Below are 22,470 nucleotides of genomic sequence, written 5' to 3' on the forward strand. Positions count from 1 at the left end.
CTGCCTAATTTTAAGAAGTTGGTCTGGTTTATTAGATACACATGTATATTACAGATCAACATAACTGAAATCTCGAATTAATAAAAAGTTCAATTGTAAATGAAATAAAAACTTAATAGTTTTAACTATTCAAAAAAGTCACGTTAATCTAATCTGTTAATCTCCTGTATTTAGCATGTCAGTAATACATGGAATAGTATTATGCTCATTGAATTTGAAGTTATTCATAACATAAACATAAACTGAAATCAAAAAACAAGTTGATTTAGCACGATTGCATGAAGTTTGTTCACTGCAGTTCTCCATTTTACCGAATATATCATCAAATAAAGATTCTTTAAAAAAAGTTTATAAAATTTTTTTGTAGTACATGGGACCAATAAAAACACTTAAAATGATACAAAAATGTACACTTATATTCTAAAAGTAACTTGTAAATGTTTGGTATTATAAGGCAAATTGAAAGTTAAAAATTAGTTATATTATTTTTCTACTCTTCTATAATTTAAACTGTTATAGGACACTCAAGACGCAAAATTGAAGGGTTGCATACGATAGTTTGCATTTTCATAACCTTTCTGTAAATTTTATTTTATTGTACATGATAGAGAATTTCTCATCTATAGGGATATTGTTTGATATTTAAATTTTAGAAGTTTTAGAAGGTTAACTGATTTTTGCATTTTCTTTTCAAAATAATTTTCAGTAATGATTTGATATAGACGAACATAGGATTGTCAAAGGATGGTGTAGTATTTTTTTTATCGATTTCAAATTTTATGTTAATCCACAGAAAGTCAATGGAAATGTTCTTTATCAACAAAAAATTTAGTAATTATTATTATCTTTTTACCAAGATGGTGTCCTGGTTCATTTTTCATTAATAAAAAGTATACAAGTACCTTATGTTGTTATTTTGTACCATTTCGCTAATGCCTTATGCAAAACTTTATATTGACATCATAATCTACACAGTGTTACGACGGGGGACAGAGTTCCACATTCATTGTTATTGTTTGGCGTTATGAGGTCATTCTGTTATCATAATCAGTTGAATTTTAAATGTCACACGCCGTCGTGTTGCCTAGTTGAAATAAAAATTCATTTCAAGATATTTAGTTTTTTTAATAACCCGTCTACCTTGGTACGCGCATGTGATTTGGCTTTGAGCTCTTATAAGTATCTTTGCTTTTAATTCTCTTATCCTTTATATAAACATATATAGTAAAGGATTTAAATTTTAGCGCAAATTTAGTCAAATTACCGTTGGGATATTTAAATCGTCTCCCTTTAATCAAACAGGAACTCCGACTGAAAACGAAAGTAGTCGGTTGCCATATAACAACAAACACAAAGTTCATAAAAACAAATTGATTAGGTAAGTTACATTAAAAATCAGGAATTAATCAATTTGAACGGTTGAGTATGGAACGCTGTAGCTACTTGATGTGACGATATGTTTATATATACACATACTTTTCAATATATGCACATACTTTTTCAATATATGCACATACTTTTTTTCAATATACAAAGTTTACTTTATATGCACATTTTTTTTTTATACATGCACATACTTTTTTTTATATATGTGCAGATACTTATTCTATATATGAACATATTTCTTCATGTGCATACTTAGTTTTTCAAAAGAGAGAGAGAGAGAGAGAGAGAGAGAGAGAGAGAGAGAGTTAACTGTCCTTATTCTATTTTTAATATCTGATATGCTTACTTAGTTTTTCAGTATGAGAATAACCATTTACATGATACTCTACTGTTTTTACTGTTTCCCGGATTGTGAGAGAGAGAGAGAGAGTTAACTGCCCTTATTCTATTTTTAATATCTGATAAATTGATCGGTGTAGCAAATTCGTCTAGCTTTTCCAATAACACTTCTACCAACATGCCGATGACAAGGAATCAACGATGTCTAAAAATGCTTATCAATAAAAAAGGAAACGCATTAAAACAACATCAATGTAGTAGATACAATATGCAAGGATCTTATTGATCAACTGAAAAGGAAATGTGGTATGATTGCAAATGAGACAACAATACACTGAATACCAAACATTTGCCAAATGCAATGCCAAAATATATGTATCAACAGGATATAGGATCATATGTGTACATTTTTTGCGCCTGTCCCAAGTCAGGAGCCTCTAGCCTTTGTCAGTCTTGTATTATTTTTAATTTTAGTTTCTTGTGTACAATTTGGAGTTTAGTATGGCGTTCATTATCACTGAACTAGATATATATTTGTTTAGGGGCCAGCTGAAGGACGCCTCCGGGTGCGGGAATTTCTCGCTGCATTGAAGACCTGTTGGTGACCTTCTGCTGTTGTCTGTTCTATGGTCGGGTTGTTGTCTCTTTGACACATTCCCCATTTCCATTCTCAATTTTATAATTGTACAGTGATAGAATCATTTGCAAAACAGTGTAGCCGAGACCATTGATTGGCGCGCTTAAATATCCCATTTACTGGGTCAGATTAGGTGAACGTTCGTCTGTAACGCCCACAACTCACGACGTATTTATTATAGACATTTAAACTGTGGGGTCACCAAAGGGTCTCAACGCCTAAATAAAATAATTCGAAAAACTAATCAGGAATAACCTTTGTGTTTTGATTTATATTGAATACTTAAACGTTCTTTACTTGTGTTTTTGTTATGTTTTGATAATGAATTTTTATGATATCGGACGTTCTTTCAGCAAAGAAGGATTTAACTGGCTTTAAAAGTTACAATGGATGTGTTGATTATTATCTTTTTTTCGTACGTCAAAGCGATTTAACAATTGCGGTTGTCCAATTATGTCATCTTTTAACTTTTATCTGGTCAAAATTTTATTTTAGAACGAATGCATGATCAACTTTAAAAAGTGTGCAAACACAAAACATATAGACAAAATATACTTCTTTCCTGTCTTTTTCGTAATTGCAAGTTATTAGACAGTAAAAAGGCTATTTGGATCAAGCCTTATGAAATTTGCATTTACGTTTTTGAATAGGTACAGTCAAGTTTAGCGATTGATAATTCATTGATAACATTCTGGCGTATCACAAACAAACAACTTGTAACGTCTCATTTCATTGGCCGAAAGATTTAAATACAACAACAATTGTAGTGTGCACGTGAATTGACACAGGTGACCGACAATGGAATGTACTACGTTACTACGAACGTAAAAAACAATGATTTTTGGTCGAAATAATTAAATAAGTATTTTGTGAATTTCAAATAGTGGGGTCGAAATATTATACTAATAATTTGTGTTAAGTAATATTCTTTATGCATGCAGCACTTGTATCGCACTATGAAAAATTTAAGGATAAAATAAAATACATGTGCCGCTTTTATACGGATGAATGTATGAACCACTTTAATTTCTTTCATATTGACGCTAGGTTATTATCCTGACAATGTCGTAGTTACTTATAATAAGGATCTCATAATACTGATCAATTTCAAATTTATGATGGGTTGCACATTCCTCTTTTATTGTTTTCATGCTATAAAACGAAAATAAAGTAGCTAAGCGTTTGGTCATTCAGAAATGACGTGTCATAAACGAGCAAATTGTCCCCGAAAGATCGTATCATGTGTGCACGTGAATATAGATGTACTATGCAATGTACTATCATGGTCACCACGAAATTCAAATGAATTCAGTGAAGGCATGTTGGTGTAAAAAGGTTTGAAATGTTTCATCGGCGAAGATTTTATTTTTGCATGTGTGGAACTAAAATATAAATAAATACTTGTGAGAAATGTCGTAGTTTATAAGGAACTATATAAATGTACTGTTTTCGATTTTAATTGGTTGAAAATTTATCCTTTAATTTCATACCGTAAGAATAGAGCTTTGCATAATATTGTTGAACTATCCGCCAAAGTAACGTGTGGCATGCGTGCGTATTGAAATGAAATACAAAATCATACATGTATGATAAACTTATAAACGAAATATTAAGAAATTAAGGATGACTACTGTAAAAGTATGTACAAAAATGGAGTCACTTTTTATCAATACATTTAGTGAATAACCACACTGTTTAAAACTGATTGTTTTCTATGCAACTATTTAAATATTTACAATATATAATTTTCAACCGAGGATAGCAAAACAGTTAATTATAAATTAAGAAAGTATATCGCTGGAGTTTATAAAGTACATTTCCTTCCACTGTGCCATGGTTTGCCATCTCCATTTTTCTCTAAACAAAGCATGGCTGGTTACATGTTCTGAATTTACTTAGAATTTCGGGATTTATTTTTCAAAATCAAGTAAACTAAATCAGAAAAAAAGTCACACTATCCTAAAACTTATGAAAGAATATGAATAATGAACATGACAGTTTATAACACAAACCCATTTACTATAAAAATCGAGCAATATCTTTAGTATGTAATTTGGTTATTTTTGTAGTTAAGTACGGTTTCATTTCAAGTACAACGTTAATTCATCAAGTCCATTGAATAAAAGATAAAGCAGGGTGAGCAACTTGAGAAAAAAAGGCAGGATGACGATTTATGTAAAAAAATCAGGATAAACTAATAAATATAGTCAGGACCTAACAGACTGAAAAATAGAAAGACAGGACAGAGATAACAACTAAAAAAAATGTAGGACAAAATGTTTCATCCAAGTCCCCCACCCCCAATCAAAATAAAATGGTAGCTCCCTTAATCCAGAACCAATTGAGAGGAGACAGTTGAATTAAATATTTCGACGTGACTGTTAAGATTAAAGTTTAAAATTTTACATGCACATGTATAAAAGCTAGAATTGCCATGGGATAATCAAGAACACAATCATGTACGTGAATACGACGATGGAAGTTTTTAACGACCTTGACCGGCTACGTGAATACTGATCAGTCCATTCAGCTTTATAGTACGCGTGTTCTATTTTCGCAGGTGTGAGGTCGAAGGTTTGAATTGACCAATGAAAACGATCGTTCCTTAACGAGTTAATCTAATAAAGTTTGTTTGACTGATTATGTTGCACGACCTTTCGCTAAGCTTGGCCGCAGTTCAGTATACAATGTATAGTTTGCTGATCTTTTCTGCTAACTACTATACTTGTGAAAACCCTTGGCAACAGAAACATATTCAGCTTTTTTTTTTAAATCGACCCAATTTACATAGTAATGGACGACTTCGTACATTTTATGATCGCAAATAAAATATGTATATGATATACTGTGCACTGTAGTTCGTATATATACTGAGACCCTTTGGCAACCACCCCACAGTTTAAATGTTTATAATAAATACGTCGTGAGTTGTGGGCGTTACAGACGAACGTTAACCTAATCTGACCCAGTCAATGGGATATTTTAGAGCGCCAATCAATGGTCTCGGCTACACTGTTTTGCACATGATTCTACATTTATAGTTTTGTTTTAATTCATTAAAAACAAAATCGATGTAGAAGATATCCAGGGGCGTAGCTGGCCTAAAATAAAGTGCAAGCATAAGACTTGTATTGCCGAGCGGAGCGAGGCGAAAAATTTTTGGGACCTTATTATGCAGAAAATTATCATTTTTTCGGTCATTTTCCAGGTATGCCATGCTTAAGAAATTCACATTACTCCTTATTAACATGGTTGTTTTCAAATATAAAATAAATTTTATAAAACGGGAAGATCAGTCGACAAGTCCACCGAGGCGTTTATCAATAGAAGTGCAATCAATGGACACATGGCCAACCCGGGAACAGATAAGACACAAAAGAACAAACAAAATCATTCAATATTGAAAACTAAATACAGATAAAAAACACGAACCCTGAAAAAAAATGTGGCGACCTCCAGTGTTCCGGAAGGGTGAGCAGGTCCTGCTTCTTGCAAGACACCCGACCGTAGCGTTTCTCACTACGGTCATTTTCGAATCGAGGGAGGGGTTTCTACGACAACGGTAGAAGGTCACTTGGGACACAGATACCCAAGGTGAATTAATAGTCTTTTAGACGAACGGACAATGGAAATACGAAATCAAACGGCGACTTTTAAGTCTTGACTTATAAGTGAGGGATATAAATCTAAGATGTTTTCAAGGTTATTGCATGCATTGAGCCTGTATTATTAAATGTTAATACTGCATGTAAGACTTATAGTATAGTTAATATCCAAAGTCCATACATCTATTTTTTGCCAAGGCAAATGATTGCAGAGCTCTCGGTGTCGATATTCATTTCTCTGTGAACATGTATGAACGCCAACGAAGATAGTCTGTCCTGTACCATGGTTGAACGGAGATAAGTTTTTAGTCGCCGTAATGCACTAAATGACTATTCAGTAGTTGATGAAGTTACTGGCATTGTAACTATAGAATTGACACGATTGCAAATATTGAAGGATATAGTTCCTTATTTGTCACTGCTAGAGACGACATCAGAGATTCTCTATAACATCTGGCTCTGCCATCTCTTTACCTCAGAGTTGAATGTTCCTTGATTGTCCGTCAAGTCGTGTCTAAATGTTTCGTATAGTTTGTCTATACACTCTGCTGTCAAAGATTCCAAACATGCAGGTATAAATTAAGGTTCAGAAGTATCCAGTAAACGTCCTGTGAGTTCTTCAATGAAATAGTCAAGAAAGGAGAAATACAAGGCTCGCTTCCAATACTGACTTGGAGTGTCAGCTGGATAGTTAGCCCGGTTGACCTGTCTTACTACTCATTCGTAATTCAATTTCAGAATATTTTTTTTTTGTGAAAATAATGTGCAAGCAAATGATTTTTTGCGTAAAGGCAGCTACGCGCCTGATATCAATACAGTTTGCAAGGATCTTGCTATAATGTTGAATTTACACTTTTCCTTTGATCGACGGAAGCATGAACAAACTTTCTTTTAAAATTTTAAACAGCTTAACTTATTTTTCATAGTCGCATGCAAAATAATGAACAGTGTAAACCCTTACTAAATTCTTTCATATATGCAAATATTATATTTGGAAGTTTGATGGAACGTACATAAAGAACCCGTATTACAAACGGTATAGTCGTATACTGTCGTCCATCATCGTAAACTATTACAACCATCTCCTACTCTGAAACCAGTAAACCAATTTCGATCAACCCCTGCTAGCCAATTATTTTTGCCTAATTTTGTTAAAAATATATTATCAAGATAAAATTAAAATGATATCCTCATAGACCATAACTAGATAGATATAAAGAAATAAAACTGATGAGAAATGTTCAGAATCAGTAAAGTCCTTCTTTGTTGTAACAATGATTCCTGTTCATTTATTTAAACTTTTGGAAAATTTTAAAATTATTTAGGCTCTGAAATGTTCGAATTATCAGAGACTTACTTTTGAAATATTACTAGGCAACAGGAAGCTTGTCAGAAAGTAGAGCAGGAGCAGCCTAGTTACCGTTCCTGATCACAGCAATCTGATTGAAATACAAATATATCGTGCTTACTCGAGCATAACAAAATTAGAGATCTACATCTATTAATAAGATTGGACAAACGTAACACCAAAGCCAGGCAGAGCTTTGCATGAAGGTTGATTTTTTTAAAAAAATTAATCTAATTTCAATTGTGCAGAAAACTGTATTTTACTCTGTAAATGTCGTTTTTAGCTCATCAGGCCCGAAGGGCCAAGTGAGCTTTTCTCATTACTTGGCGTCCGTCGTCCGTTGTCGTCGTTCGTCGTCGTCGTCGTTAACTTTTTACATTTTGAACTTCTTCTAGAGAAACACAGAATGGAATGAAACCAAACATGGCATGAATGTTCCTTATGAAGTGCTGACCAAGTGTTGTTACTTTGTAGCTGATCCGTCATCTTAGATGGCCGCCAGCGGGGGACATCGTTTAGCATAGGACCCTATGGACAATACATACAAATGTCTTCTTTTAGAGAACCATTGAATGGAATGAAACCAAACATTGCATGCATGTTCCTTGTGAGGTGCTCACCAAGTGTTGTTACTTTAAAGCCATTCCATCATCCAAGATGGCTGCCAGAGGGGGCTTAGTTTAACATAGAACTCTATTGGAAATACATACAAATGTCTTCTTTTAATGAACCACTTAATGGAATGAAATAAAACATTGGCATGAATGTTTCTTATGAGGTGCTGACCAAGTGTTGTTACGGTGAAGTAGACCCATCATCCAAGATGGCAACCAGAGAAGGACTTAGTTTATCATAGGATCCTATTGGAAATACATACAAATATCTTCTTTTAGAAAACCACTACATGGAATGAAATAAAACATGGCATGAAAGTTCGTTATGAGGTGCTGACAAAGTGTTGTTATGTTGTAGGCGATCAATCGTCCAAGATGGCCTCCAGCGGAGATTTAGTTTAACATAGGACCCTATGGGAAATACTTACAAATGTTTTCTTTTAGAGAACCACTGAATGGAATGAAATCAACATGGCATGAATGTTCATAATGCGGTGCTGGCCAAGTGTTGTCACTTTTTAGCCAATCAATGATCCAAGATGGCTGCCAACGGGGAACTTAGTTTTACAAAAATCGCTTTGTGAAATACATACAAAAGTTTTCTTTTGAAGAACCACTAAATGAAATGAAAATCTGAAACTGGTATGTTTTGATTTTTTGACCAGGAAATTTGTTTCCTGAGTAACGAATTTTCTAAACGTTGATCTTTTAATTCTTTTTTAACTTAAGAAACAGTTTGAAACCAAACATGGAATGAATGTTCCTTATGCGGTGCTGACCAAGTGTTGTTACTTTGTAGCAAATCTATCAACCAAGGTGGTTGCCAACGGGGACTTAGTTTAACAAAGGACTCTATGGGAAATATGTACAAATGTCTTCTTTTAGAAAACCGCTTAATGGAATAAAACCAAACATGCTATGAATATTTATTTTGAGGTGCTGACCAGGTGTTGTTACTTTGTAGCTGATTTTCTACAATTTCATTTAATTTATTTGTAATTTCTGTAAACTTTACAAAAGTCTTCTGCTTTTGGTTAAAATACGGGACCAATATTAAACCAAATTTGGCCTCAATCATTGTTAGGGTATCTGTTATGATTTTTTAAAATTGAGAATGGAAATGGGGAATGTGTCAAAGAGACAACAACCCGACTATAGAGCAGACAACAGCCGAAGGCCACCAATGGGTCTTCAATGCAGCGAGAAACTCCCGCACCCGGAGGCGTCCTTCAGCTGGCACCTAAACAAATATGTATACTAGTTCAGTGATAACGGACGTCATACTAAACTCCAAATTATACACAAGAAACTAAAATTAAAAATGATACAAGACTAACAAAGGCCAGAGGCTCCTGACTTAGGACAGGCGCAAAAATGCGGCGGGGTTAAACATGTTTTTTGATATCTCAACCCTCCCCCTATACCTCTAGCCAATGTAGAAAAAACAAACGTACAACAGTACGCACAGTAAAACTCAGTTTAAGAGAAGTCCGAGTCTGATGTCAGAATAGGAAACAAAAGAAAATAAACAAAATGACAATAATACATAAATAACAACAGACTACTAGCAGTTACTGACATGCCAGCTCCAGACCTCAATTAAACTGATTGAAAGATTATGTCTTAATCATATGAATATCAGGCACAATACCTCCTGTTAGGGGTTTAGTATTATACCGTCATAAAATATATGAGAAGAACATAACCCGTGTCATGCCAACAACTGGTTTTAGAATAAATATGTTTAATTCCGATGCAAAGACCCTATAAGTGAATCAATATTAAAGCCAAAATATGCAATCTTTAATGACCTGACAACAGCATCGTAACTATATCCCTTCTTAATAAGTCTGTTTAAAGGTTTTGTTAGCTTTTGAGGTGAATACTGACATTTTTGTGCTTTGTAAAGAATATTACCATAAAAGATAGGATGTGAAATACCCGAACGTATAAGATGTCTGCATGTTGAGTTATATTTACGAATGATGTCCTTATACCGATGATAAAATTTAGTAAATGTTTTGATATCGAAAACCCTGATGTAATAATTTTTCAGTAATATATAAATTTCTCTCGCTAAAATCTAATACGTTGTTACATACACGAGCGAATCGTACAAGTTGAGATATATAAACACCATTAGATGGTGACAAGGGAACGGCACCATCTAAAAATGGATAATTAACGATAGGAAATGGAAAATAATCTCTTTTATCATAATGTTTTGTATTAAGCTTCCAGTTAATGATATAGATATCAAGATCGAGGATAAGACAGTGGTCATTGTTTGTATTAGCTTTATTTAAAGTAAGTTCAACAGGATAAATTTCATCTATTTTTAAATGATTTCCAAAACCAAAATATAATCAGGTTAGCGACACAGGCTCTTGCGAGCCTATAGATATTATTTTTGTGGTTGGTTACTGTCTCATTAACATATGCCCACATCTCCTTTTATTCATATTGATAAAAAGATATGTGTAAAATTGTCATTATATAAGATTTTCCTTATTTTAAAAGAGACACGAAAGATCAACTAAAGGAATGTTCAAACTCATGGCAAAAACGAAAAAAAAATAATAATCAAAAGACAAAAATAGTATGGAAACACAACACTGAAAACTAAAGACTGAACAACACAAACCCCACCAAAAATCTGGATTAATCTCAGGTGCTCTGGAAGGGTAAGCAGATCCTGCTCTACATGTGACATCCTATAAAGTATGTTGATAATTTATATCAAATAATTAAGCATCATGCAAAATTAGCTAACCCTGAAACTTGACCGAAAGTGAAATTTGGAATTTGAAATAAGTTTTCATGACAAAGGATAGACAAGCATGTTACCGTATAAACATCCTTGACATTAAGCAAAAATTAAAAGCACGAAGAATACAATAAAGACTAGAGCAAGAGCAATACGAACTTCCTTAGACAAAAATATGTTTGATCTCTGGTACTCCGAAAGGGTTAGCAGATCCTGCTCAACATGTGGCACCCGTCTAGTTGCTAATCTAAGAACAAACTGGTTACAAAGACTAATTCGGTATGTAATATTCGAGGAAAAGAGGGCGGGATTGTGGGTACGAAATTAAGAACATATCCATCGCCATCTGTAATATGTTGCCAGAGAGAAATGAAAATTTCACAATTTGGAAGCTTAAATTATTTCTTTTGAGACTTAAATGTACCTGTTGTATCCTTTAATACAAGTTCGATGGGATAGATGCGTTCAACATAGTCGTTACACTTTTAACCATTTAGTGAGAGTACATCATCTATATTGCAGGACGCGAAGTCAAAGGTTAATGCTAGAATCATTGCATATCATATTCAAGGTGGCCTTTGGCTGTTGTTTCTTTGACACATACCTCATTTCCAATCTCGATTTTATTTAATGTGTAAAACTGTTATTCAAATTAAGAAAAATAAAAGATTTATTGCAGTATTTTGACTGTTTTGATGAATACCTAATATCGGTATATGTTTTTGTTCGATTTAATATTTTAACTTCGTCATACAAGGGGATATAACTTTAGGGTAAATTTTATCGGAAAGGAATATTAATGAATTTTTCACTTCTAACAAGAAAAAACACTCGGTGACATCATTTTTTTAAATTTTGTCTTAAATGAAATCATAAAACATATTTTCTCATATTTATGTATTTGATTTCAAAATTCTATCTCAAAGATTTCTTTTTATTCACCAAAAACATATTTTTGTCATGAATAACTACGACTTGTAGCTTGAAAAATAGCACGATTACTACAAATATATGTTTTGAAAAAAAGCATGGAACAATCTACATTTTGTCAAAGTATCAGAAAATTATATCTGAAGAAAAAATAACTCCATAATGTCATAATCAAACATTTATATTAAAATGACAATGGTTAACAACGATTGATCATTTTGTTTATTATTTTCAAAGCAATAAAAAAAAAAGTGAAAATCGAAATTTGCAAAAATGACTCCTTATACATGTAGGAGTTATTGCCCTTTCAGGACGACCCCCCCCCCCTCCCCCTTTTCCACGTTTAAGCGAAAAACTATAGTCGATGCAGAGGACTAAACATAACAAACATGTTCAGCAGAATGAGATCTATTAGTTATTTGTAAGTCAACATGGCCGAAATTGTAAGTCGATTGATTAAAGGAGTCATTTTTCTAGCAAGACGATTATTTCCAATGTTTTCGAAGGAAATATAGTAAATACATAGAAACTTCCAAAAACAGTTAAGCAGGACAGGTCTACCAATAAGCAAGAAAGGCCAAAATTATCAGTCCACTCCTTATAGTAGTCATATGTGTTCTTGCAAATACTATAGTGGATAGAGAGAATCTGTTTGAGCAAATCACCAGGACAAGATCTATAAATAAGCCAAATGGACGAAAGCATTGAGCTACTGCGCGATCGATTCTTATACGAGTTATGGCCCTTGAAAGTATATTTGTACCAATTTTGGATGTTTTAACTGAAATTACAGTAGATAGAGAGAAAATTGATCAGCAGGAACAAATCTAATAATGACCATGTCAATTAACTTTTTATGAGTTATGTCCTTGAATAACATGTTTTATCAATTTGTTGTTTTGTGTCAGTAACTATTTAAGCCTGTTTCCGTTCATCATCCGTGATTTCGAAATAAATATTAAGCAATGAGAAAACCCATACTGCATAGTTGCCTATATAAAAGGCCAAAAATGGTACAATACAATTGAGAAAACTAAACTAAAAACACATATAACACAAATTTTATTACGCACATATCGTTATAAATAAAAATTAAAATAAAAAGCACGGATCAACATACTCCTGTCCTTACATAATTCTTATTATGTAGTCTATCAAATCTTTAAAATCATCTCGGACTGAGTTTTTATTTTATTTTTTTATTTTTTTAAGAAAAGTCTTTTTATTCCAACTATAATATATGCTTTCCCCAAAAAATAACAATAATGCAGGGTTTTTTTCCTTTGATAGTTTATTAAACTAGGTTTGTGAGTGAAATTAGATGGTTTAAGAAGGTTACAATTGTCCCTCAGATTGTGATTGTTTAATTTGAATCTATCTAAAATGCTACAAATCTAAGATACAAATAACTAAGATATTTTTTCTGACACAAACAATTTTATTTTTCGCATATTGTGCCTTTGGTATCTTTCGCCTCTCTTTTGCGTTACAAATTACGAACTGATAACCACTAGATGATGCATTATTTTTGAATAAGGTTAAATTTGGTCCAATTGTTCTCAGTATATAGCAGTTTTTCGCGTCGATAACTTTGACCGTAATCTGTAGTCTAGAAAATTGTTGTGTCGAAGGATTCGATATAAACTTAGGCAGTTTAAGGTTATATTCCAATTTATATCATAGGTGGCAGCTATGGTTTTTCTAAAGCTTCCAGGTCCACAAATACAAAATGTGCTGTCTATGGAGCATGTACTCTACGAATTATAATAATCAATAGATTTGCTTTACTTAATGTTAAGAGTTTTGAGAAAGACCCATTCAAGAACCAAAGTCTGGCATTTATCATAATATATGATAAAGTCAAAATTTAAAGCACACTTTTGACAAAAGTAAACCATGTTCTTTTATGTCACAAAGCAGGGGCGGATTCAGAATATTTAAACATTGGGGAGAGGGAAGAGGGGTATGTGGATTCACAAAAACTTAAAAATCATTTTAGACGATTTCTTGCAAATTATATATTTTTCAATCAATTTTGTTTACGGCCTACCCTGTATCCGCCAATGCACTTGATCATCCAAATATCTGATTTAGCGGGAGATCTTGGTTCGCTCTAGTTGTGTAATATTGAGATTTAGCATCATAATCAATTCATAATTTCTTCTTCTAACTGAAAACAGAATTTTGAGATTTTACTTAAATTTTGTTTTTCTGCTAGTTTGTTATTCTAAGATAATATTGCAGACGAGACATCTCAGAGTTAAAACTCTCGTTTAAAGAAAAAGCAGATGTTTTTTAAATAAAGTTTTTGAGAAAAAAATGCCATCAGATGACATGACATTGATGTCTATATTTAACTGAAAATTCTTTACGGGACCCTTAAGATAAACATGATAAAAGACAGCCGCCAAAATTTTCATACTTTAAATGCATATGGTATGTAATTCTATTCTTTCAGTATGGCGGACAGTGAATTATGTGATGGTTGTCAGTGTGGTAACGAAGATATAAAAGTCGTATCCTGGTGCAGTGACTGCAGTGAACTTGTATGTAACGCATGCGCCAGAGTTCATGAAAGGATGTCCCCGCCTCACAAAGTAGTACCAATGAAAGAGATACAACAACTCTGTTCTTCGCTTCTTAAATTGTCCCAAAACTGCGACAATCACCCCGATCAAAAGATTGAACTGTTCTGTTGTCAACATGACAAAGTGATCTGCGATTTGTGTGTACCTGTATTACATCTACATTGTAAGCCTATCATTTCAATTGAAAACGCTGCTAGAGGCGTGAAAGATGGCACTGCTATTTCTGACGTAGAGAGAAGAATGGACAATCTTAGTAAAGTAACAGACACCATACTGAGTAAAACTGAGATAACACTTGAAGATTTGAAGAAAAGTCGAAACAATATCAAGAAAAGAGTGTCGGATATCAAACAGAAAGTTATTGCTCATTTAGATAAGATAGAAGCAGGTATGCATAAAGACATTGATAACAAGTATAAATACTGTAATGACACGGTATCCCGAAATAAAAATAGCGTCAAATCTAGCTCTGACTCACTGTCTACATGGAAAAGAGATCTTAAATCACTAAAACAACACACATCTGAAATCCATTTATTTCAGGCAGTAAAATTTCTAGATACGATAACCCATCAAAAAGAATTGAAGATCAGAGAAATTCAAGAAGCAACTGTTCCTATACTAACATATCATCCTTCAGAGTATGAGTCGAACATGACGAAATTAATCAGAGACTTGGGTACAATAACAGTAGACACTGTCTCAGTACCAATGCCTGCACTAGATATCGATCAACAAGGTCAGTTTCTTGTTAGAGATAAAAGACAATTGTCGTTGGCACATTCCTTCCATACCTCGAAATTAGGCGGTGAAGTTAGAATTACTAGAGGTTGTTTTATTCCTGGTGAAAGGTTACTTCTTTGTCATAAATCAAAAAGAAAACTTTATGTTTGTAAACTTGATGGATCTAAATCCAAGGTAATTAATTTGGATTATAATTCAGAACGTCTTAACTTGTATGACAACAACCATGCTTTAGTATCTTTAGGTAGTGGAGGTATCCAAATGATTGACCTGAAAAAATTAAAGCCCCGTGGGATAATTAAAGTTGATGGAAACTGTTATGGTATCACCAGTGTAAAGGATAAGATCTGGGTAAACCACAAAAGCAACACTCTTATAATAGATATCACGGGTAAAGTTCTCAATACAAAACCAATTCAAACAACATTTGATCCTTATAATATATGTAGTAACAAAGATGGTGATGTCATCTACTGTACAGACTTCGCCAGTGATAAAGTCTTCGTTGTTACATCGGGTGGTAACGAACGTGTGATATACAGTAGTCATGATCTGGGAGGTGCTCGTGGTGTGGCGGTAGATGACCGTGGGGATGTGTATATAGCAGGGTTTATATCAAACAACATACATAGAATATCTAATGACGGACATGATATTGTCCTGACAGCAGACGATGGTATCAATGAACCGACTGATTTATCTTACAATTGTGAAACGAGAGAACTATTAGTTATAAACAACAATTTGAAATCAGTCAACATTATAAAGTACAATGAACACTGACTAAGGAACGCTGACTGTTAAGTCGCGTAATTATTTGCAATGACGATTAGCATTAGATAATAAAATATACTGTTATTAATTTAATGAAATATTTGCTAATATATTATAATACTGAGTTTAAATATGTTGCATGAAACTTATTTTCATTTTACACTGGACTTATTTGACACAAAATTAAAGCTCTTTTTTTTTTAGCTAACTAGGCCAAGCAATTTAGTTTAGTAAATACAAGATCGTAGTTGTCAGTCGGTAGTATAAGAACTTGTTTTGACAATATTTTACCTTTCCCAGTGTAAGTCCATAATGAGTAGAGTTTGGGGGTACATAGGTAAAAAAATAATTATTTCAGATCGATTCATTTAGAATCATTCCAAATTCGTGCACCTGATCCGAACACGCCAGTGTAAGCTTTTCTCATCATTTTGCGTCCGTCGTCCGTTATTAACAAAATAAAAGTTATTCTCTCAAACTTGCTCACCAATTAGAAAAAAACTTGGAAAAATCATTTCTATTTTCACTTTCAAAATTTGAAGTTTGAAAGTAGTGGACACGATTAGGAACACACAAAATAAATGGTTGAATAAGTGTTGCTTGCTTTAAGTCCAGTGGTTGAAACAACAGCCCTTGAAGAAAAAAATCTTGGGACACATTGATTACATAACTTCTTCCTGCAAACGACACCCGGCCAACCCTGTATTAGAGAAGTAATTGATAACAACTAACTAACTAACTAATCCACAAACACAAACAAATATTGATAATTATTTAAAGAGCAACTTATATTTACTCTCGAACTCAGATACTTCTACTGTTAGTAGCGAAAGTATTACAAGAAAAGGCATCTCAAATGGCAGGAATCTAAATATTGTATGGTTGAACTGTTTTCGAATTAAGTCTCGCATGAATTTTCCTTTATATAAAATCTTATAGTTGATGTGTTTCCCTCGGTTTTAGTTTGTAATCCGGATTTATTTTTTTCTCAATAGATTTTGACTTTTGAACAGCGGTATACTACTGTTGCCTTTATTTATAGATACTAGTAATCATAAAACAGTATGCGTTTTGTAGAAACTAAAACCGATGGTATTGATGTTATAGATTTCCCTGATTATCAATTTACAATGAGGAATCGGGGGGAAGGGGGGGGGGGGGGTGAAAGCGAAGGTGTGGTATTATACTAGAATTTAAAGAATTGAGAGGTAATAGCTATGCCCAGTCATTAGTTCTATTGTTTACAATTGACACAAAAATTAACAATCAAGGCAAACATTTTATTTTGGTATCGTTTATATGACAACGGAGTATAAATGAGGCTTATCATGAAATAGTACAAGCATTTTACGTCTTTTATGTGATCTTAATGCCAAAACTGGCAGCGATGAGGATTTTGTGTCATTCAACTGATAAGCATGAACATAAGTTTGCAAAACTCGTAGGTAATTCTACAAATTAGCTTCATGAACTATGGATCCCTGTTAAACGAAAAAGCATGATGTTTCTTGAACTAGGGGTCCCTTTTAAACAAAAAATGCATGTTATAAGAGTTCTTATATCTTTCTGTACTTGCCTTTTATTAGGTCCGGGGACACAGTTATCGTCCTATCAATTTCGAATAGAGTCCCTAATGCGGACAGTGTTTAACTTGCACACATTTTGTTCATACACCTTCCAAATGTATTTCTTTGTATTCTATGCATAAAATAGTAATTAGGGAGATGAAATTACATGTATAAACAGATTAGACGAACTTTTACATGTAGGTTAATTAATAGTATAAACGATTTGAAGATTCCAGTAAAATTATCGAACTGTCTTGGATTAAACGACTGCAGACAGCATATCCCCTGGGTCTAAATGACAATATACTTGGACAAGAAAACATATCTAAAACTTCTTCTATTGATATTATGAATATTGTTGATAAAAGACAACGTAAAAATAGGTCTCGTGGTAAACGTATCAATCGAAATCAACGAATTAAACATCGTATAAAATATACACTTGATGATATCTTATCTATATTTAAAAACATTCGTAGACATCAATTATTAGGTAAACTGGGTCAAATACCAATTAGTCAATTACATGATATTTTCAAGGAGTTTGACACAATCTCGTTCTTTAACCCTATCTATGAATATTCGCATATCATTACAGCTTTTCGCCACCATAGGCTGCTCCCGCGTATTGATAAACCTGATGATCATAAACGGCACTTTCTGAAAATTAAATATATTAACAGAGGTATTGATTTTATCAATAATCAACTTATCGAGTATGTTTAATGACTACCAATCAAAACTTTATACCTCCCTATTTTGATAACACAGAACCACCTTTTATTTCGTACACATACAAAACCCCAGCAGAAGTTTAATTTCTAAGTATACGTCAGTAACATCATACGTCAATGTGGAAAATAATACTCCTCTAACTTGACTGTGAATCGTCGAATTTTAGACATGATCCCTGTGGCCATGATATTATTACGGGGGACCTCAATATCGTTCAAGTAAGAGAGGTTAAAAACTTTTGAAAAAGGACCAAAATATCGTCCTCCATCTAAAATAGATTGGAAACAGTGTCGTCAGGTAACAAAAGACGCTCTTTTATCGTATTGTAAAAATTGTTGCAAACGGGAAAAATCTCATAATAAATCTCTTGATTCTTATTTAAATCAAGATAACGGAGAAATTATTTAAGGTGATGGACAGAAAATTGATAATAAAATAAACAGCATCAAGATCGAAATTAAAAATGAACTTGACGCTATGAAAAACAACCTGAAATCGGTGGAAAAAACGTACGCATGTATCGTTAAAATTCACAAACTCGGATACCATTGATAGACGGGAAAATTTGATAATTAAAATGTTACCCAATGATAAAAATGAAACACCCACAAAGAATTGCTTACAAAAACCATGTGATATCAATGATAAGAGATGGACTTAAGTTAAGAGATGAAAATGTGAAAAGAAAACAATCAAATGGTCCCCGCCGAAGCGTAGTGGTGGCAAGATTAAATTCCAAACAGGACAAAACAACAGTTATGAAAAAAAAAAATGGAACTTAGGAAAACGCAAAAATATAGAAACGTGTATACTGAGAGTGATGTTGCATACGAGACCAGGGTCCAGAACTCAAATATGCGCCATATACTTCAAGAAATTGGAAAATTGAACTACTTCAAAATTTTGCAAGGAAAGCTAGTGAAAAACTTCCAACGTCAATCATAACCAATACAGAAGAAGGTAGGAATTAAATTAATGCTTGGTGTATGTAATGTTTGAATGGTGGTCACAACACACCGAAAGTGAAAATAATAAATTTCGACATTGCGTTCTAGAACAACTGAATTTTGATATATTCTGTGTGTGAGAAACTTTTTTAGTTGGTAATAACAAACTTGATATAGAAGGTTATACCTTCTATGGACACAACAGACTGGTTAAGCATCATAAAGCGAAGCGTGGCTCAGGTGGGGTTGGAATATTTGTTAAAAGCAGTATTGAAGATCAATAAAAAGTTATAATTTTAGATAAAAGCGTCGAAGGCAATCTTGGCTGAATTTCTACAACTTACCGGAAACGTTTTGTGTGTGCGTATGTTATTTACCACCAAGAGGATCAAGCCGCTCGAATGACCCAGATCAGTTTTATGCGGATCTTTCTAATCAGGTATATATGTATCAGAACATTGGACAATGTATATAATTGGGGATTTCAACTCAAGATGCTCAGACATTTCAGATTTCGTTGATGATATAACACCAAGAGAAGTGATTGATTATAATTCAAATTCAAACGGTGATTTATAAATAGATTTCCTAGTCGATTGTAATTTGCATGCTAAATGGAAGAAAAGGAAATCAAGATTTCACGTGTATATCAAAACGAGGTAAATCAGTTGAAGCCTTCATAATAACAACCTATGAAAACATTCATATGTGCACTGATTTTGATGTTAAAATTATGTATGTATTTCCAACGAATTAGAATTGCAAGACATGAACCAATTACCTGACCTTTCGGTACTTACTGTTTCTTTCAAGAGAAAATCGACTCATCAACAAGACAAAACACAGCAAGCGTCTTACTCCAATATTATTCAAAAACTTCCATGTAAACCGAGATCTTGAAGCATACGAAACGAATTTTTAAATGACGACGTGGTACGAGTAAAGATTAAACAAGTTATTGAAAACATGGAAAATAATTTAACCGAGAAACAAGACGTCGATTCTGCCTATGGTTGTTTTGTTGAACTTATTTCTGATGAAGTGAAATCCAAGATAGGTGAAAAATCAGAAGTAAATAACCAACACAGGAAGGCAAAAGAAAAATCAAGATACAAACCATACTGGAATGAGAATCTCAAAGTACTTTGGGATAAAACCTGCGAACACGAAAAAATATGGCTGAAATGGAAAGAATGTGGTACGAAAAGAAACGTGTGCGAGAACAATTTCTTACATCGAGAGATACGTTCGATAAACTTTTTGGAAAGAAAAACGAAGTTATCAAATGGGCCAACAGCAAGAGATAGTTAATCTTTCGACCAGAGAACAACACAAGAGACTTTTGGAAGAAAATTGGCAGATTAGGAATAGCTAATGACAGACGTTCTTCAATACCAATGGAAGTATTAACATCAGAAGGTAATGTGAGTATAGATGTAAACACAGTATATAATACATGGAAACGAAAGTATGAACATTTATTTAATGTAAGTGATTGTGAGTAAAACGAAGATTTCTATGTATTGTCCAACAGCAACTAGAAAATGGTTGAATAGATAATTCCGTTAACGAATCAGAAATTTTGAATAATGATATTACGAACGATGACGTGAAAAAGGCAGTATACCGAGCAAAACTTAACAAAGCCGGAGGGCTCGACCAAATATGTGCCGAATTTCTTCGTAATAATTCATGTGTGAATATTCTATTCAAGATTATAAAATATGCATTTGACAACGGAGTTGTTCCTGAGACACGGAATAATTTACTCATTAATCCAATATCAAAACCTGATAAAGACTATCGTGATCCTTAAGGTTATCGAGGGATAGCTCTGATGTCAATCCCCTGTAAGATATATGCAGATATTCTTAACAGACGTTTATCAACCTGGTTAGAAGACAATAATATCTTAGCTGATTAACAAAACGGCTTTAGAAAAGATCGTGGTTGCATCGAACATTTGTACTCTCTAACAAGACTTGGATGGAGAGTTGTCTCATTGGCACTCATACCACATCTTCTTATATCTACTTATAACTAATAGAAAAATCGAAAGACGTTCAACGTTTGCATGTTTCATTGATGCAAAAAAGACTTTTGATTCTGTAAATAGAGAGATGATGTGGTTTAAACTGATGTCATTAGGCATAAAGGGAAAGTTTCTGAAAGGATTACAGTCACTGTATGTAGACGTTCGCTATGCTGTTAAAGTAAACGGCTATATGACCGATATGTTTGACGTTAATATGGGTGTAAAAGAAGGGTGCAAAACATCCCCTACATTATTCTCAGTGTATGTTAACGATCTTGTCGATGAAATAAACAACCTGAATCTTGGTATCCCGATCAATGAGTCGTACATTTTGTCCATCCTTTTATACGCTGATGACATTGTTTTACTTGCACCCGATGAAGAATCCCTTCAACTGATGTTAAATGTAGTCAACAATTGGTGTTCAAAGTGGAGATTGAGTGTAAATTTTGAAAAGACAAAAAATGTACATTTTCGTTGTCCGGCAATCCCTCGATCGAACTTAGACTTTCATTTTGGAGACACAGCTATTGAATATTGCAGTAAATATCGATACTTGGGACTGTGGCTTGATGAACATCTAAATTGGAAATTTACAGTGAGGGAGATAAGGAAGTCGGCAAGTAGAACACTCTCCGCACTTTATACAAAGTTCATTTCATGTGGCGGTATGGACTATGACATATTTACAAAACTATATGAAAGTCTTGTTCAGCCTGTGTTATTGTATGGAGCGAGTATTTGAGGCATATCAGAACACAAACAATTAGAAGCTGTTCAAAACAAAGCGTGCCGATATTACCTAGGAGCTTTCAAGAACTCTACAAATCTAGCTATACGTGGAGACATGGGAGGGTCTACAGTAAAGACTAAACAAAATGTTGAAGTTTTGAGACAGGCTGTATTTTAAACTAGCTAAAATAGATGAAAATTGGCTAGTAAAACTGATACATGAATCGAGTAAATCAAAACAGCGCTCCTGGCACTCCCGTGTACTGGAATTCATTCAAAAATGTGAACTAAGTTATTTGATGAACACTCAAAATATGACAACCCTACAAACAGTTAGTATTTTAAAGGACAGGTTAAACAGTGTGGATGCTGAAAATTGGTTAATTGACGTGTATAACGATAGATACTGTGAAAATGGAAATAAACTTAGAACATTCGGACAGTACAAAAATTATCTTCAGCCAAGCAGTTATGTGAAATCCGTTAAGTTTAGAGACTACCGTAGAACTTTATCAAACTTTCGTTGTGGCTCTTTACCACTCGCCATTGAAACAGGACATTACACCAGGCCAATTACACCTTTAATTGAAAGAATTTGTCAATTTTGTGATGTGAATACAATTGAAACTGAACAACATTTTTTAATTAACTGTAATTTATATTCGGACTTGACAGAGGAACTTTTTAATTCATCCATTCTATCAAATGATTTTTTTATTAC

At 33.5% G+C, this 22,470-nt stretch overlaps 1 protein-coding gene across 1 annotated transcript; it reads left to right on the top strand.

Moving 5' to 3' along the window:
* The first annotated feature begins 1,305 nt into the window (after positions 1–1,305).
* On the top strand, positions 1,306–15,825 carry LOC127729138 (uncharacterized). Its single transcript, XM_052236794.1, has 2 exons — positions 1,306–1,378; positions 14,085–15,825. The coding sequence occupies exon 2, from the start codon at positions 14,086–14,088 to the stop codon at positions 15,739–15,741; it is 1,656 nt and encodes a 551-aa protein (XP_052092754.1). The 5' UTR covers positions 1,306–1,378; position 14,085; the 3' UTR covers positions 15,742–15,825.
* The last annotated feature ends 6,645 nt before the right edge of the window (positions 15,826–22,470 follow it).

Source organism: Mytilus californianus, unplaced genomic scaffold (assembly GCF_021869535.1).
Source record: "Mytilus californianus isolate M0D057914Y unplaced genomic scaffold, xbMytCali1.0.p SCAF_2, whole genome shotgun sequence".
NCBI classification, from domain to species: domain Eukaryota; kingdom Metazoa; phylum Mollusca; class Bivalvia; order Mytilida; family Mytilidae; genus Mytilus; species Mytilus californianus.

What these genes read in the sequence shown, in the direction of transcription:
- LOC127729138 (XM_052236794.1), top strand. Translation starts at nt 14,086, where the DNA reads ATGGCGGACAGTGAATTATGTGATGGTTGTCAGTGTGGTAACGAAGAT.